Source organism: Leucopleurus acutus (genome assembly GCF_964270905.1).
Source record: "Leucopleurus acutus genome assembly, chromosome: 6".
In the NCBI taxonomy this organism is placed as follows: domain Eukaryota; kingdom Metazoa; phylum Chordata; class Mammalia; order Artiodactyla; family Delphinidae; genus Leucopleurus; species Leucopleurus acutus.
Window position 1 is genome coordinate 47631960 of NC_139149.1, and position 19768 is coordinate 47651727.

The following is a 19768-nucleotide window of genomic DNA, read 5'->3' on the forward strand; positions in this document are numbered from 1 at the left end:
TTTAAGAGAAGGAAATACAATTGGAGTATAGATATTTGTGAAAATAACATCTGAATTCTTTAAAGTCAGAACTTTATACTGAAAGCTGTGTGAACGGAAGTATTTATCTGAGATAGATGCAAATATTGTTTCAAAAAGCTTTTCCCTGCCAATACCAAAATGCTAGATGGAATAAAAGGGATACAGTAGAAACATGACTCTAAAATGAACAGAAGTTTTCAAATACACATTGAGAACAGGAACACTGATATTTAGTTTAAGAAAGTTCTCTCAGTCAAAAGGAGGAGAAGCAAAATCCACTTGCAAAACATTGGCCAAGGATTGTGTAGTTTGCTTAAAAGTAAATTTAATAAAATATGAGACGTGGCTCTGAAATCTGAAGTTTATTGAAATAACAGCAAATGAAGACCTACTTTGGGTGCTTTAACTCAAACCCTAAGGTGAACCTAAGCAGCCATAAAAATTACCTGGAGTCAAACTCAGCCGAAGAATTTCAGACAATGGGAACCACGCTACAGCATGAGTGTAACTGATGAGCAGACAATCTGCTAAAATCTAGAACAACTTTTCCCGAAGTGCAATCCACAGAGTATGACAGCTTCAAGAGCTCTCCAAGAAAAGCTGGGACAGTGCATGTGTAGCCTCCTCCGGGGAATTCATAATACACAGCAGCATATTAAAGCCTCTGAGAAGTTCTCTAATAAAGAAACAGCTTCATTTTAATTCAGTATACTTCAAACTTATTTGACAATGAAATCTTTTTGGTTTGTTTTCTTTTCCCCACAATACTTAGTTAGATGGCTCCCTTGGGAATGTGGAAAGTTTGTTTTCATATCTGGTTGCAATGTGCCTTCCCCAGAACGGCGTTAGTTAAGGAGAAGCTATTATATAAATCTAAGGTCGTCTACAGAGTTTCCTGACTGACACGTGTATTTATAGAAGGATCCAAGATTGAAGGAGGATCTATCACCAAGAAGACAAGTCTATCACCAAGGAAAACTGTAGGAAGAGGAAGAGAAAGGGAGGAGGACATCTTCAGTGATCATCTTGCCCTGGTGGCTGAAATTTCCCCATTGAGTTTGAACCCTTAGAGACCATCTTCAGTTAAAAAGCTATGCCATCCAGGAGATGGACAACACACTAAGCATTATCAGACATCAGTTTAGCCCTGTTCATCCTGTGTGAGAGCTGAGGCCATGAAAGAGGAGTGTTTACAATTTCAGTGTGCACAAAAATCACTTAGCCAGCTTCTTAAAAAAAAACACAGGTTCCTGGTTCTCAGTCTCAGAGATTTTGAATTGGAAGGTCGGGGTGGGATTCAGAAAGCTGACTTTCTAACGTATTACTGATTCTAATGCAAATGGTTCACAAAGCAAACACTGGGAAACCCTGGTTTGAAAGAAATCATTTGAAGCACTTCCCAAGGAGAGCAGGTATGAGTAGCCTTCGGCTACTAGAAGATAGTAGGATGTCAGAAGGGGAGATAGGAGAAGGATGTCAAAAGGAGAGATCTGGGTATAGGGTACCTACCTCTCATCTACTGCCTTGGGTAAAGATTTGATAATAAGTCCTAATTACCTCCATGATAAGCCATGCCATGATAAGAAAAGGTTCGGAGGACACTTCAGTTGATCTCATTCCCATTTTTGCCAACAGTTGGTCCTGCCCTTTCAACAGGACATGGATTAAGCTACGTAAAGCAGCCTTTTGCAGAAATCTTCCTGAATTCTATACATTAAACAGTTAAGATGAGAGGCTTACAGGTGATCCTGTCTGGGCTACAAATTACACTTCCCAGTTTTGTTAGATCTCCCCTGGCTTTGTGTTATGTGTGCCAGTTCTTAAGTTTAATCAAAAGGAAACTCCCAGTCAAATGTTTGCAAAAGGTGCCCATATTCTTCTAACAAGGCAATCCATTTGTCATTAAAATTTGGTTGTAACTAAAATATAAGAATTTGTATTTCTATGCCGTCAGACACAAGTCCTCTCTTTGCTTCTCTAGATGGGCTGCGTGTCACTCCATGGATCCGATTTGAAGATTTCATGGTAACAAGTGGAATGAACGTGCCACCCTGGGCCTGGGCACTGTGATGTGTTCTTCTGATCTCCCTTCAGGACCGAAGGTCTAATTTCCCCAGCTGCCAGCAGACACCTCTCAACATGAAGCCTTCTTCAAGGATTGCTTTGGCTGAAGAGGCTCCTTGCCCAATACCACTCTCCCTTCCTAAGTGCAGTCTGCAAACCATGACTGGTCAGTGCAGGGCTATAAGACCCCTCCTCTCACCCCAACTAGGGGCAAATCCAGCCTGAGAACTCCTTGTGGGTCAGTGTGGGGAGTCACCAGCCCTGCATCACCGTCCTGTGCAATCCTGCTCTCTTCCCTTCGTTTCCGTGTGTATCGATCCTGAGACTCCTCCCCAGGAGGCCTCCTGCATGCTCATCTTGTCCTCAGAGACTGTTCCCCAGGAACTCCCTTGCCACAGGGTCCCGTCCTGGCCCGGGGCATTTGCGTGTATTTATTCTTAGTCCTCTTGCTTATTCATAACTAACTTCTGCTTCTAAGCCACTGAAAACTGTAGGCTGGTACATTTACTTTTTCTTGAAAAATTCTAGTCTAAGGGATGCCATCAGATTGTTATATTTCTTTGCATCTTTGGTTGTCTTTATATCATCTCTTCTGTCGCTAAATTCTGAGCTCCTTGAAGGAAGCAGCTATGTCCTATATATCTTTTTATTTATTTATTTATTTTTATTTTTGGCTGCATTGGGTCTTCGTTTCTGTGCGAGGGCTTTCTCCAGTTGTGGCGAGCGGGGGCCACTCTGCATCGCGGTGCGTGGGCCTCTTACTATCGCGGCCTCTCTTGTTGTGGAGCACAGGCTCCAGACGCACAGGCTTAGTAGTTGTGGCTCATGGGCCCAGTTGCTCCGCGGCATGTGGGATCTTCCCAGACCAGGGCTCGAACCCGTGTCCCCTGCATTGGCAGGCAGACTCTCAACCACTGCGCCACCAGGGAAGCCCATCCTATATATCTTTGCACCTCCTACTGTTTGAAGAAAGATTGCCAAAAATCTTTTGCATGATGGTGATTTTTTTCCCTTTCAAAATACACCTTTCTTCTAATGAACTGAAGTATATTCATGTCAACACTGATTTTATTATAGATTATGACTGAGATGCAGCCATTTCTCCTTCTCTATTAATACGGCTTTTTTGTCATCCCTAAGTATACAGCTTTGTCATTGTCCCAGGTGTATCTTTCCTGCCACTTTAAAAAATGGTTGAATTCTTTTAAAAAAAAAAGAACTCTTATACTATTGAAGCAACTCCAGGCTACAGAGTTACTATTTTTCTCTCTTTGGTCTTTCATACACTTAGCAAATAGTTATTGAATATCTGCTCCCTGAAAAGTGTTCTGTTGGTAAATCTCATGTAAAAGGGATACCAAACCAAGTCAGCAATTTCTGCTGTTCATCCCCAATGCTTTACATGCTCCTTGGCAGGCCTGATCACAGTTGAGATTAAATGACGCATTATGGGATTGCTTATTGATTGTCTGTTTTTCCTGATAAAATTAAGTATCAGGAGAGCAGGTACCATGTTCCAACTTTTTCATGTTATTTCCCAAGCTTACCACCAGAATTTAAAGGCAGTTAGGCAGAGGAGACTATGCTATCAAAGGAAGCTGAGAAGTGGTGGCCACAAAGGAAAGAGGAAAACTAGCAGGTGTGGGCCCCAGAAGCCCAAGGAAAAAGATGGTGTCAGTTTGTTACACGTTGTTGAATCTTTCAGTAAGATGAGGACTGAGTCCATTAGTGACTTTATGGAGCACGTTCCAACAGAGGGACCCAATCATCTGCCTGCTCCATGCCTGCACCCAACAGATGAGCACTGCCAAGAAAAGTCATCCGATGGATTCATTATCAACCACCCCCAATACTTCCTGGAAACATTACCGGTTTTCCCTAAAAAGCTTGCTCTCCCAGCAGCCACCGTGTTCATTTCACACCTTTCCTGTTGTCCAAACCTCTCACTCTTTCTTCCCCCTCTTCAGAGAAAGTCCACAGCCACTGGACTCGTTTCTCCTCATTTTCCCCATCACTTAATCCATCAACCTTCTTGGACCTGTACTATCCTCTCCTTCTTCCCTCCCATGGAGTTGTCTTTACATCCATAAAAGGTCAGTCTGTCCATCTTTGATCTGGACCCTATTTCCTTCTGCCTTCTGAGAGACCATATTTATTTTACCAATTGTTTCACTTTCCTGCATCCTCAACCTCTTTCTGTTAGATCCTTTCCAGAATCATTCAAAGGTGACCTAGCAGCTCTCATCCTTCAAAAACAAGAAACAAAAAAAATCCCTCCTTTGGCCTCCCCATCGCAGTCTCTACCTTTTCTCTACCCCCATTAATCACATATTTTTATACGTATGCTGTCTCCAATTTCTCATCTCTCATTTACTCTTTAAAAAAAACAATTTCACTGAGATATAATTAACATGCCATATAACTCACCCATTTAAAGTATATAGTTCAATGGTTTTTAGTATATTCAAAGCATTGTGCAACCATCACACAATCAAGTTTAGAACATTTTTGTGGGAACCCAATTCCCATTAGCAGTCACTTACCATTTTTCCCTCAGTCCTCACCCCTACCCCCAGCCCAAGGCAACCACTAAACTAGTGTCTGTCTCTATAGATTTGCTTATTCTGAACATTTCATATAAGTGGAATTATACAGTGTGTGATCTTTTTGTGACTGGCTTCTTTCACTTAGCATAATGTTTCCAATGGTCATCCATGTTGTAGCATGTACCAGTACTTCATTTCTTTACATTGTCCAATAATATCCCATTAAATACTACTGGGTATACTACATGTTATTTATGCATTCATCAATAGGTAGACATTTGGGTTGTTTCTATTTTTTGGCTATTATAAATAACGTTGCTATAAGCATTTGTGTAAAGGTTTTTGTGTAGGTATATGTTTTCATTTCTCCTGGATATATACTTAGGAGTAGAATTAGGGGTCATATGGTAACCCAATGTTTGACCTTTTAAGGAACTGACAGACTGTTTTCCAAAGCAGCTGTATCCTTTTACAATCCTTTCAGCAGTGGATAAGAGTTCCAATTTCTCTATATCCTTGTCAGCATTTGTTATTGTCTGTCTCTTTGATTTTAGCCATCCTGTGGGATGTAAAGTGGTATCTCACTGTAGTTTTTGTTTGAATTTCCCTGATGGCTAATGATACTGAACATCTTTTCATGTGGTTATTGGCCATTTGTAAATCTATTTTTGGAGAAATGTCTATTCAGACACTTTACCCATTTTTAAATTGGGATTTTTGTCTTTTTATTATTGAGTTATGAGTTCTTTATATATTCTAGATATAGGTCCCTTACTAGATATCTGATTTGCAAATTTTTTACCCCATTCCATGGGTTGTCTTTTCACTTTCTTGATTGTGTCCTTTGAAACACAAAAATTTTTGATTTTGATAAAGTTCAACTTATCTATTTTTTTCTTTTGTTGCTTGCATTTTGGTGTCATATCTAAGAATTCATTGCATTTTCAAGATCATGAAGATTTACCCCTATGTATTCTTGTAAGGGTTTTATAGTTTTATCTCTTCCATGTAAGTTTTAAAAATCTATTTGGAGTTAATTTTTTTTATAAGGTGAGAGATAGGAGTTTAATTTTATTACTTTGAATGTGGAATCCAGTTTCCCTGCACCATTTTTTGAAAAGACTATTGTTTCCCCATTGAATTGTCTTGGCATCCTTGTCAAAAAATCAATTAATCATAAGTGGGGCCTCTCAGTTTTATTCCATTTTGACAGTATCACATTGTCTTGATTACAGTCACTTTGCATAAGTTTTGAAAATGAGAAGTATAAGTCCTCCAACTTTGTTCTTCCTTTTCATGATTATTTTGGCTCTTCTGGGTCCTTTGAATTTCCATACGAATTTTACGATGAGCCTGTCAATTTCCGCAAAGGAGTCAGCTAGGATTTTGATAAAGATTGCTGTAGTAGTGCCATCTTAGCAATATTAAGTCCTCTGATCACATGAACATGGAATGTCTTTCCATTTATTTAATTTTCTTTAATTTCTTTCAACAATATTTTGTAGTTTTTAGAGAGAAGTTTTTCATGTCTTTCGTTAAATTTTTCCTAAGGATTTTATCCTTTTGGATGTTACAATAAATGGATTTGTTTTCTGTCTGTCTCTTTTTTGATTTGTTTTCTTAATTTAATTTCTGGATTGTTCCTTGCTACAGTATTGAAATACAATTGATTTTTATATACTGATCTTGTATCCTGTGAATGAGTCTATTTGTTGTAGTAGTTTTTTAGTGGATTACTTAAAATTTTATGCATACAGGATCATGTCATCTGCAAATAGAGATAGTTTTACAACCCCCTTTCCAATCTGGATGACTTAAATTTTCTTGCCTACTTGCCCAGGCTAGAACATCCAGTACAATGTTGAATAGCGGTGTTGAGAGTGGATAGTCTGTCTTATTCCTGATCTTATGGGGAAGCATCTAGTCTTCTACCATTAAGTATGCTGGTTGTGGGTTATTCAGAGATGCCCTTTATCAGGTTGAGGACATTCTCTTCTGTTTTTAGTTTAGTTTTGTTTTTTTCATGAAGGGATATAAAGTTTTGTCAAATGTTTTTTCTGCACCTATCGAGATAATTGTGTGTCCTTTCTCCTATTTATATAGGTATTACATTAATTGATTTTCAGATTTTCAACCAATCTTACATTCTTGGGATAAGTTCCAGTTGGTCATGGTGTATAATTCTTTTTATATGTTGTTGGATTCTGTTTGCTAGTATTTTGTTGAGGATTTTTGCATGTATATTCATAAGAGATATTAGTCTGTAGTTTTCTTTTCTTGTGATGTCTTTAGTTTCAGTACCATGGTAATACTGGCCTCATAAAATGAATTGGGAAGTGTTCCTTCCTTCCTCTTCTGTTTTTCCACTTACTCTTTAACCCACTCAATCTGGTAACTAGAGTATATATCTTGTCAAGGCCATCAATGACCTCCATGTTGCCAGATCCAGCAAACACTTAGTTTCAGACCTTGTCAAATCAGGCCCTTCAGCAGCATTCACTTGAATGTGAACTTCATTAGGGCAGGCACCATGACTTTCATCGTTCACATTTGTGGTTATAATCACAGCACCCAGCTGAGTGCTTGGTGCATAGCAAGTGTTCAATACATATTTGTGGAAAAGAGTGAATGAATGGTTTGTGGAAATGGAGGTCAGGCATACATCTTCATAGAAGCCAAGAAGAGACAGTGCTCTGAGGAATGAAAGCAAGGTGAGGCGGGGGAGACAATTCTTTTGAGAAGTCTGTCTATGCAGGGGATGAGAGATAGGTATTTTCAGGAGGCTGAAGTGGAAATGAAGGAGTTGTATTATTTTAAGATGTTATTTTAAGACGTGAGTAGGTTTAACTGCTAATGAGAAGGATCCATCATTCATCTATGTTAGAGTAGGAGTGTGCACTGGAATCACCTAGAAGGCTTGTTAAAACACAGACTGCTGGGGCTGCACTTCTAGAATGTCTGATATAGGTGTCTGGGATGTGGCTGGTAATTTGCATTTCTAGCAAGTTCTCATAGAATGCTGATGCTGCTGGAACCACACTTTGAGAAACACTGAGATAGAAGTTGGAGAAGATTGGATGGGAGGCTCCAGAGTCCAGATGGCGAGATTTGCCCTAGGTAGGAGGAGGAACACTATTGCACAGGAAGGAGAAAAAGGAGATGGGTGCAAACCCAGGTAGGCTTAAAGGCTTGGGAGCAGGAAGTTGTCAAAACTTCCCTTCTGATGGATCCGGTTCTCTTTGAGAGGTAGGGATTGAGGTCATCTCTTAAGAGTTGGGAAGGAGAATGTAGGGCAGGGTTAGAAGTCAGGGGAGAGTAGAGAGGTTTGTATGACCCTTGCTGGGAGTGAGAGAGCAGCATGACAAGAGACACATAATAATACCGCTGACAAAGCCGAGGTTGGCAGTCATACATCAATATTGGTACCTATCTGCTCTGTTACATCATTCAAGTTACTGATAAAAATTGTATCAGGTGAATAAGGTTCCAGGGCAATCAGATCATCCCAGAGGTTGGTACCCTAAAAATATATCAAACTACTAAGCCTAACTCTCCAGCTGTGTAAGACACACAACCAGGATGGACACAGTATGACACAGAATTGCCTGCAAACAAACCTAGAAATATTCTTCTATATCATCCTTGTTCCTGAAGATCTATAGTGACAGATGTTTTATCATATCCCTCCCTGCTAGTGTGTTTTTGTATGTGTTTATTGGCACTAAATTTACATTGTGATCACTTACAATCGTTTTTTAAAAAAGGGCATTATTCTACATTGAGATACTAAAAACTTTCTGTGTAAGGAAGATGAGATACAGAAGTATGAATCTTTGCTTTAATCTACTCACTCCTCTCTATTCTGTCCACTCGTTGACCCCATGGAAAGAACTATCTGCTTGCTCAGATTCCAGTCTCCAGCACATCATTTTGACTTAAGTTGGCCACCAGGAACCAAAAGTAACAAGAAAGGAAGCAAACTGGACATGTAATTTAGCACTGCACAAATAAACATGCTCTCTGGTGGTTGTGGTAAAGGTTAGGAGAGTTGGAATCTGGCAAGCTGTCAAGTGGAGGACGCTTCTGAACTGTAGGAAGCTGAACAAATAGATAGTCTAGGCACTGAAAAGCCCTGGGCACAACTAAACCCAGGCTTCCACCTGGGAAACCATAACTGGCTAAAGTGACAGAGCATGGTGACAGTGCCCTTCAAAGAATCTCAAGGAGAATAGAGTAGTTTAAAACAGTATTAGGGCCATGTGAAATACATGTTAATCTTATTAGTATTGGTTTCTTTACTTTTTTTTTTTTTTTTTTTTTTTTTTTTTGGTACGAGGGCTTCTCACTGTTGTGGCCTATCCCGTTGCGGAGCACAGGCTCTGGACGCGCAGGCTCAGCGGCCATGGCTCACGGGCCCAGCCGCTCCGCGGCATGTGGGATCTTCCCGGATCGGGGCACGAACCCGTGTCCCCTGCATTGGCAGGCGGACTCTCAACCACTGCGCCACCAGGGAAGCCCGGTTTCTTTACTTTTAATAATGACATCTACTGGAGATAGAAATGGAAAGAGAAGATGATGTAAATAATGTGACATCTGACTCAAGAATCCGAGCAGTGTAGGGATTACATGCACATAAACCTCCATACAGACATTCAGATTCAGATAGAGAAGGCTGATGATCTGACAGTCAATAAATGATGAAATACTTTCATGCTGGTTGGTGAGGAGCTGCTGTCCTGAGCTCCTCAAGTGCCCCTTGCTGCCTCAGCATCCCCTCACATTACAGCAGATAAGGGGTTAATACCAGCAGTGGGCCTCTGGGACTCCTAACCTCCACATTAAGGTCTCCACTTGGATTGGCCAAGAGCTCATACTAGATTGGTTGCTAAATGTCTTGATATCACCCATGTATATAGATGTATGTTGCGTAGAACTACCTGCATATTATGAATTATCTGATGAAGAATTATCTGCCACAGGATCACCTGGGCCACTTGTCAAAAATGCAAACGCTGACTGCATCTCCGGGACTGGGCAAGGATATATGTTTTAAACTATCCCCCAGGTGATTCTAGAGCATCATGTCAAATATAGTCTGCATTTCCAGGCATGGAGCAAATCTGTCTGTCCTGTATTCCATCTAGAGGCCAAGTTCTTGGAAGAGAGGGTCCTAAGTCCTAACACTATGCTTAGCTTTAGTGCTGTTGACAGATAATAAAGACGTAGGATCATTGATTCAGAAGCACATGCTGAAAGGATAAATTAGGCCTGATGATGCCATGATGATGATGATGGTAATCCTGGTGAGTACCAGGTACTATGATAAGTGGCTTAGGTGCATCATCTAATTGTATCCTCTCAATAACCCGAATAGGTACTGTTATTATCTCCATTTTATAATGAGGAAGCTGAGACTCAGGATCTCATTGTTGGGAAGAAGCAGGACTCCAACCTTGGTCTTTCCGATTTCAAAACCTACACTCTTTCTAATTCGCTAAGCTGTACTGGCTCTTAGATTAGAAAACAATTCAACAGGCAATTTATAAATCAGATTCTTTGGAGTTAATCTCTTCAGTTTCTTTTTGTTTCAATTTCTTTGTGGCATTTTGTTAACTATGCCGAGGGAAGGTAGGCATGGAAGATGAAGAGATTGCAAAAGCTATATTCTCTGCCTTGCAGAAACCAAGGTGAAGGAAATTGAATACAGAAAGTAGAAGGTATATATAAATAACCCCCAATACTTAAGAACCACTGGCAACCTTTAAGCTAAATGAAAATACAATAAAATAATAAAGTACTAACTGACAAAAAAAAAATTAGAACGTTGCAGCTGTCATTGGACCTTGAAAATTGGGTTAAGTAGAGAAAAAGATTTTGAGGTTATAGCTAGAAATCGAGTAACAAGGAAAGGGAATCAAGACAAGAACTCATTGTCGAGAAATAACAAGGGCGACTGTGATTTTTAAAAGATCATCAAGGGCCAGCTGATGCCTGGACGTGACAATGGGCAAAGCAAGCAGTCAGGACATGGAGAAGTTAAGGCAGCTCTTAAGAGGGAGTGGATTGGAAGGATAACTGAGCTTTATACACATTCAGGTTTGTTTTGAAGTATCCTTCCTGGAAGCTGGGATTAATGAGATCACAGAGTATTATAATTTGATTCTGGTTAAAGCATCCTTATGTACTGAACTTAATGAGGAATGGCTAATTAACATCTTTCAAACTTAGGGAAAAAAAGGAATATACATCAGAATTGTCTTTTCAAGGCAAAAACAAACACAAAATCAAAGCCTGGATAAATGGAATCAAAGAGCTTATTCAGATTTTAGTAGATCAATCTCAGTGCTTTCCTTTAGATACAATAACTTTCTAATCGTCCTTGATTCCTTCACGACATACGGGGAAGACTAGATTTTATTCTTACTGGGATCTGGGCAAAATCCCCACTTCTCATCTCTTTCGTATCGGCTGGTCGTGGCACACCACAGCAAGTTGTCTTCCCGCCCTTCCCGGGTACATTCATGATGCCACTGCCGGTTATACTGGAAGGGAAACATACACGGTGTCCCGTGGGCGTTCCCTTTGATTGTATACAAATCTAGGAGAAAGAAAAGGACAAAGTCAAATAAGTAGTATGTCAGCTTTATCTTTGGAAACTGTCATAAAGTGAATGCATTCTTTATTGACTGAAAATCTACACTGGGCAAGGCCCTCGCTTTACCACAGTGAACCCTCAGGACTTCAGTGTATAGTGTATGGAAAAGTGCAAGGCTGAGTGCTGTGTTCAGGGGAAATGCTGATAAATGGTTTGTTTGTATGTTTATCTCCTTGTTTATTCACTATGGTGCACTGCTACAGTAGCATACATATTTGTGAATGGATGAGAAGAAAAAATTTATCTATTTATTAAACTATAGTTGATTTACAGTATTGTGTTAGTTTCAGGTATACAGCTTCAGATTCTTTTCCATTATTGGTTATTTCAAGATATTGTATGTAGTTGGAGATTTCACTTTAAAATATCTTCCAGTCCCCAAATACATCAGCCATCAGCATCTGAATCTAGAGGTTCATAGGCATTTATTAATTTATTCATTCAGCAGACATCTGTTGAGCATTTAATGTGTCCAGCACTGGGTATATGATGTAATAATGAACAAATGAGTAAAAGTTGGCTTTCATATGGAGCTTCTGTTCTAGTGGGGAGAAAAAAAGAGAAGGCAAATATACAAGTAAACATGTAATTTCAGGTAGTGGTAAGTACCATGAAGAAAAAATACTGTAAGAGCAGAATGACTGTGTGTGTGTGTGTGTGTGTGTGTGTGTGTGTGTGTGTGTGTGTGTGTGAAGGGGTAGAGGCACTATTTTTGATAAGGTGGTCAGGGCAGGCCTCTCTGAATAAGAACTGGGGGAAGAGGTTTAAGTCTTTGGAAGAGAGTTCTTGGGGCATAAGGAGCAGCAAGTACCGGGGAGCACGAGGGACCTGCGACAAGAACTGTGAGGGGCGGACGGGGAAGCGCAGGGAGGCCCCGTGTGAGGCAGAACCAGGAAGGCACTGGAGTGTCAGCTCACAGAGGGCCGGTTCTGCCACATCATGGGCTTTGACCTTTACCCTGGAGGCGGTGGGAAGTCTTCAGTGGGTTTTGAATGGGAAAGTCACATGATCCGATTTTTAAAGACTCACGGGGTGCACAGTGGCAAACAGGATGTACACAGAGAGAAGACAAAGTGGATGCCCGGCTGGAGGCCCCAGCAGTGGTCTAGGAGAAAGACGGCCCTGCTGAGTGGCCGGCTGGCTGCTCCCTCAGAGTATTTCAATGATCAGTCATCCTTGGCCTTAAGCAGAAAACAACAACTTTTCATGACTCAGCTGGGGCTTTCTATAGTGAGGGAGATCAGGGCCACCCTCAATTAAATCAGTAGGTCCTGGAGCGAAGGGGCTGGCTGTGGAGATTCCCACCCTCTCCCACAGCTGGTGGGGGGCGGGTGTTGCCTGAGTTCACTCCACACCACCAGCCCTAGAGGTTGAGGCTGTTAGGAACTACTGGTATACCAGGACACATCCTCTTGTTTCCTTCCTCTGCCTTCTACTCAGTCTTCCTCTGCATGCATCGTGAGCGTGGGCATATGGCTAAAATGTTAACCTGGAACAACATGCCAAGTTCTTCCTTAGAACGGTAGATTACTCAGTGTGCTGGTATGCAGCACTTGCTTTACTGCAGTGAGTCCTGAAAATGGCTTGCCCTTGGCTGTCTCTCTTTACCATTTCTCGCAGGTACGGGAGAAAGTCTTGCTTTAGATCTTGGTAGCTCCTTGCTCTGTTTCCTAGAATTCTTAGAAATAGAAGCTCTTAGTAAGCCATGACTCTACAGAGCACCACGAGGGCAGGGACCACACCTGTCTTGTTGGCCTTTGTAAATCAGATGCCCGGCACCGAAACAGTCAGTGTTCGATGGATGCGTGATGGACGGTGAATGGGTGGATGAATGAATGAAGAGAGCTACAAAACAAAGCCTGACAAACAGGTTTGAGGTTTCAGAATTTCAGAACTAAGCTGCTTTCTTTCTCTGCTTAAAAATACCAAATATCACAGAACTATGGAAAATGAAAACACCTCCCCCTACCTGCCACCAAAACCGTGCTTTCCTACTCCCCGGCACACACCAAATAACCCCTGACAATAGTCTGCCTTGAAATGCCTTGTAACACGGGACTTCCCTGGCGGTCCAGTGGTTAAGGCTTCGCCTTCCAATGCAGGGGGTGTGGGTTTGATCCCTGGTCGGGGAGCTAGGATCCCACAGGCCTCGGGGCCAAAAAACCAAAACATGAGACAGAAGCAATATTGTGACAAATTCAATAAAGACTTTAAAAATGGTCCATGTAAAAAATCTTTTAAAAAATAAATTAAATAAATAAATGCCTTGTAACATGACCACCACACGGATGCCAGCCAGGCCTTAGGAGGCACTGAGGTGCCCTGCAGACACACTCCATACATGGGACAAAGTTTCTACAATAAAAGAAATATTGACAGGAGAGGCTCTTATTTTCGTCCTGAAAGTCTAACTTCAAAAAATCTTTTCCTTCTATTTTTATTTTCTTTCTCCCTCGTCCTCCTGTTCTTTCTCCTTTCCATTGATTCCCAAAGTTATTGAAGTGTTTTCTCCTCTAATACCTTCAAATTCGCAGTTCTGTTTCTTTAGCAGAATTTAGCAAGCCCATTCCAAGACTCCAGTGATCCTTTTTTTTTTTTTGGCGGTACGCGGGCCTCTCAATGTTGTGGCCTCTCCCGTTGCGGAGCACAGGCTCCGGACGCGCAGGCTCAGCGGCCATGGCTCACGGGCCCAGCCGCTCCGTGGCATGTGGGATCTTCCCGGACCGGGGCACGAATCCGTGTACCCCGCACCGGCAGGTGGACTCCCAACCACTGCGCCACCAGGGAAGCCCCCTCCAGTGATCCTTTTACAGTAAGCGAGTAAGCAACTAAATTGTATTTAGCAGAAGTGTCTGGAGGTTCTAGGTGCTGTGCACCTCTTTCATATATTTTACAAATCTTTACTTACGGGGAAACTTGCTAAACATATCATTTCATGCGTACTTTGGTTGAAATTCTTTTTTACCTTTGTGCAGATATTCACAAATGCCTCCACCGCCTGACATATAGGAAACCCACTTATGAAGATATTTCCAGGAGGCCACAAGCGTGTTGTCGTGCTTCACCTGGACCATGTACTGGAGCGGGCCGGTGATCATCTTCCTGTTACAGCGCCACTTCAAGGAGATGTGGGTGGAATCACACTCGTATATGCTCAGTGGCTGCTCTGGATTAGACACATTCAGGCCCAGGCAGCCGCTGCCTCCGATGTTAAAGAGGCGGTGGTTTGAAACCCACTTCCACAGCATGTACTTGTTGGGTGGTTTGCAACTCTCCAGGGTCAGTGTAGATTTGCCGGCTTGAATGCATTTCTCGAGGTTCTCACTTTGGATAATGAAGATCCCTTTATCTGAAACAGCAAAATAGAAGATATGGTATAGAATCTTCATATATAATTAACCAGTGTCGGGAGGATCCCAACGTGCATGTCTGAGCTGTGATATGTCACACTGACGGCTGTCGCAAACAGATCTGAAGTTGATGTGTGGGGTCCACCACAGGGGCCTGATTTGCACAAAACAAAGGAGTTTCTTGGGAAGCATGCATGGACTTATTAGAGCTAATGGAAAACCTCTGGTCTAAGACAGCATTGGCCCTCCAGTAACAAGGGATGTTTGTGAATGCACTCTGGAATGGTACTGATAGAAAAGGAGCTCGCCACAACTGAAGAGAGAGCGGGGACTGGTGATAATCCTCAGCGCTGCAAGGGAGAGACATTGGGTGCCCAGAGGCATGGTGACACTTTGGTTTTCTTCAGACAAGTGCCTGAATGTTAGGAATATGGCAGCTGAATCAAGAGCCACTGAAATGAAAATTTCCACCATCAGATTTCAGTAGAAAACCTAAAGGATAGAAGTCAAGGGCTGCTTTGCATCTTGATATAAGACGCAATGCTGGTGAGAAAAAATGCTTCTCCACATTTGTTTTCTGTGCTGCGTCCATCAGGTGTGGAAGGATGGGGACATACGCTATGGGGATGGACTCTTCCTGGGACCATCCTTGTTGGGCAACAGCAGACAGATGTCCAGGACACTAGGTGAGGCCCCTCACCTAGGTACATGAGAGGTTGCAAGAGCACTGTGACAGGATTGAGACCACATAGGCCACGTGGGAATGTGGAGGAAGGAGGCATTTTGTGATATACCCCTGAGCCGCTAATCTTTGGGAGCCAGAAGAAGAGATTTGGGTGAGTTTCCTTTGGAAAAGCTGGCAGGGCCCAGCCAGGACTTAGTGGTATCTACCTGCCCACTACCTGACTTTACCTCAAGTCGCTGACCTGGAAGGCATCTATTACACAACAGTTATGAACATGTCCTCCCACAGGGTTTTTGAAGGTGGAAATCATGTCTGACTTCTTTTATCCAAGTTCAGAGTGTCCTGAGCACATCGTGGAAGTTCAGTAAATGTTTGATGTTGATTAAACACGCCAGCAGCTGCTGCTTACTTAGGCTCATGGTTGCTGGGTTACTCAGCGCAGACTGTCTGGTCAGGTCCAAGAGCTCTTTTGTTCTATTCACTAGGCTCTGCTTTCACATCTTACTTCCTGTCCATTCTTCAAAAATCTAAAGGGACATTATCAGGTTCCCTTAAAACGGCTGTGATTTAGGGCCAGGCGTGTGCGGTGGCAGGGGCGTAGTGGACACAGGCAGAGCCTTCCAGAGATTGGGAACACTGCAGAATGAGCGTGCTCATGCACTGGAATGTTTCATTTTGGTAAAAGTTCTTTTTGTTTTTCTAAAGTTGCTCAGGCCAAGGAGAACGGATTTACAATAACCAAAATCGCTTAAGACACTGTTGAAAAAAGATTGTCGGTGTATTAATGGAAGCTATACTTCATGTAATAATTGATAACCTTATTTATAACCCTATATTTGAGGAGTTGAAATAGTTGTCAGAAAACTGCTTTGATCACCATACATCAGAACAAAAGAGAAAGGAGTGGGGGCAGGGGGCAGAGAATGAACTGTTTTAGGGAGATTTCATTTAGATCAGGAAATTTGTTTTCCTAATGAAGCCCATGTCTGTGTAGTTATTAGTATAGTCATTCAAGATCAAATCTACCTCTCCCCAATGCAGTGTGGACTCTGATAATTATTAACCTTCTCTCCAGCTCTCCTATTCACCTTTTCATGCCTGGGTAGAATGTTAACCTTAATTTCTGTTGTAATCTACTAATAACTTTCTAGCTAGCCCAGAGTCCCATTAATTTTTCACTAAAGGATAATTATTTTACTATAATTGTTCTGTACTTTAGCTTCTATCTAATATATATGTTCAAATATATCCAGCTCTGCAACTCACTGGCTGTACCATAGCCCTCTGTGCCTCAGTTTATACACCTAAGATAGGTGGGTAGACTACCTGGCTGGTGGTTGAGAGCTCTGGAATCAGGCAGATCCACCACAGACCAGACTTGTAACTTTGGGCAAATTTCTCGATCTCTGTGAGCCTTGCCTTTCCTCTTTGAACTAGGAATATGTATGATACTCACCTCATAGGGATGTTAAGCATATTCCATTAAATAACCCTTGCAAAGCACAACATGCACTACCATGGCACGGGAAGAACTCAGTAAATGTGAGTTGTTGTTATTATTGTCATTGCCATCTTTCTGGCTTCCTGATTCTTAGTCTGCAGATCCAGCCGTAGGTCTGGTTGAACACCTGTAGAGTACTAATTTGAGCATACCCCCAAAGACTTGTAACATGAGCACAAAAGCTCATTTTTACCTTAGATTCTGCAGCACATAGTAGGTGTAGACGTTTTAGTTTTAAACAATCCAGAAATACCATGCTATCACCTTTCATGGAGGAAAAATATTCCTCAAATAACCAGGTGACAAAATCTTTGTCTCATTTGTTCAAATACATGTGAGATTATGAATTGAGTCTTCATCTATTCATCTTCCACACTGTCAACCTGTAAAGTCTATGCTGCAGCTCTCTTACAAGAAAGACAGAAATGCTTGATGTTAACCAGCAGTGTATGGATGGGTAAATGAGTGGTCTGTAAGTAAATGGACATGGAAATTATAAATCACTAAAACTTGAGATGAATAAATAATGTTTTAAAATGTCCAAATTATTAAGTGTTAAGAGAAAAGGAGTGGTAGAATCAGAGCTTTTGTAGTTCTACCACTGGTCATAAAAACACCTTTCCAAAGCAGAAGATATTAGACAAACTTAATTCCCTGCTGCTCAGTTTTAGGGTGCTATCATATTTCTAAGCCCAGCTGCCTTTAGGATGTGTCTTTGGAAAAGTTCCTCAGAATGTATCATAAACAAGTAGCTCTGGCTTACCAATAACAATAAACATGCCATCACCAAAAGAATAATATGTCACACTAAGCTAAAAAACGGCCCAATCCCATTTTCCCATTAAGCTATAATAGAATCTGGTCCTAGCACCATTAATCTCCATAAATTCACTGAAGAGAAAACAACTGTTTTCAAAGAGACTATGAGGAAACCCAATATAGGTATCAATATTCAGATTATCATTATATGTGCATATGAGTCATCTCTAACAAAAACATAAGATGAAAATAAGCCACCCATCCTTAGTGTCTGTAGACAGATTTCAAAAAGGATGAAGATCAAATGTGGGAGGAATCAAGATTGATTATATATGTCAAGGACATCAGTTCTGCTTGAACACTGATTAAGTGATTAATGAAGTACTGCCAGAATTACTAAATCTCTTTGCAGTAAAATGCTATTATACTTCCCTTAATAATTGTAAGTTTAGGAGGAGAAAAAGGATTGATTTACTAGAAGTAACTTATAAACTGATTTTCATCCTTAAAAAATAAAATAAAATCCATAGAAGATAGGGGCGCTACTTTCTACTTCTGAGTTCCTTTCAAGACAAGATGATTTTAGATCCACCCTTTGGCCTCACAAGGTCACATGTATTTCTAAGGAATGGAAGGAGAATTTCTTTATTCACTTATTTATTTATTCATTCATTGAACAAACATTCACTGGTTGCTGACTATGTGGAAGGCACTGTGTAGGGTACCAGAGATAGAGGAATCATTTATCTAAATATCTGTTCTTTAAAACGATATCTATTCGTTCTGGAATCATGGGAAGTCTCCTAGTTAATGAAAAGAAGGGAGTTCCATCAGTTCCAAAGTAAACGTTGTAACTGCACTTAAAATAAGCCCTTAAAAACAAGGGATGAAAGATAAGAAAAAGAAAATAGACTAGAATTTAAAACACTTGACTGGATCTTCAAGTGATGTCATGTGTGAGGTGGACACGGCACCTCAGTGTCATCAGACCTTTCTAGGTGGAGTGTGTGTGTGTGTGTGTGTGTGTGTGTGTGTGTGCACGTACTGGCCCATTTTCCAGGGAGGAGACAGCAGAAGAGCACTGGAAGGAACATGGACACGGCACAGGAGACTCCCTACCCATACACCCAGAACCATGAACTTCAGCGCTGGATGGGACTGTAAAGCTCATTTAACTGAATCATTCTTATACATTTCTTTTTCCAAATCCATTTTTTTCTTAGAAGTTTTATATTGATATACTTAGTGAAAACCATATAGGTCTAACTCTATTTACATCCATTCATTTATAACCTAGAAAGCAGAAAATGAGCTGCTGTAGATTGTTGCCAAATAATTTGAAGTGAGAGACTTGAAATTTCAAACAAACATTAATTGAGCGCCTGTTATGGTGGTGTGTTAGGAGCCCTGCAGATAGAAGGATATATGTGCCATAGTGTTTGCCCTCGAGGAACTGATGTTCTCCCTGGGAGTACATCATGAAGTGTACAGGAAGAACTATAACTTAATGCCAAAATACATATTGACGTAAGAGGTATAAGCACAATAAGGTGGAAGGCAGGAGTTAGAAGGGGTCACTTTGGCCTAGAAGATCAGAGAAATCAATCAATCAGTCACTCTCTCACAAGAACACACACACACACTTTCATTCAACAAACATTTGATAGGGACCTAATATTTGTTGCACATGGAGGTACATGGGTGAACTAGACCAGCATGGGTACCTGTCCTCGTTACAGAGGGAGAGTTCAGGTAGTGCAGGAGGTATAGACAGAGAGGTGAAGGGTTGGGCCAGGGGGCACTGTTGACAGAGCAAAAGTCATCAAAGCTCAGAGGTGATGAAAATAATTAGCTCTAGGGTGACGAGTACCTCACTCTCTAAAAGTGTTTGGTGGTTGTAGAATATAGAGTTGGAAAGAGGTGGTTTGGGGCCATTTTATGAAAAGCTTAAATTTTATTCAAAAATTTGTATATTATTCAGATAAAGGGAATTTTTGGAACAAGAGAAGGCATGACTGAGGCTGTGGTGTGGAAGATGAATCAGGGTGGTAAATCATTCGATAAAAACATTTATTGAGCATTTTTGTGTCCCCAGCATGGTTTTAGGAGAGTAGAGGTATGAGACAAATGTCCAAGTTCCTGCCCTGGAGGAGTTCTCACTTAGCTGGGTTGAGACAGCCCACGTGC

General features: G+C 41.3%; 1 protein-coding gene across 1 annotated transcript in view; it reads right to left on the reverse strand.

Annotated features, from left to right (window-relative positions):
* PLA2R1 (phospholipase A2 receptor 1) overlaps positions 1-19768 on the reverse strand; it is a gene marked incomplete at its 5' end in the record, with an annotated part of 117240 nt that overhangs the window by 87988 nt on the left and 9484 nt on the right. Inside the window, 2 exon segments of the mRNA XM_082841351.1 lie at positions 11056-11229; positions 14252-14635. Coding sequence (XP_082697477.1) covers positions 11056-11229; positions 14252-14635 — 558 coding nt within the window.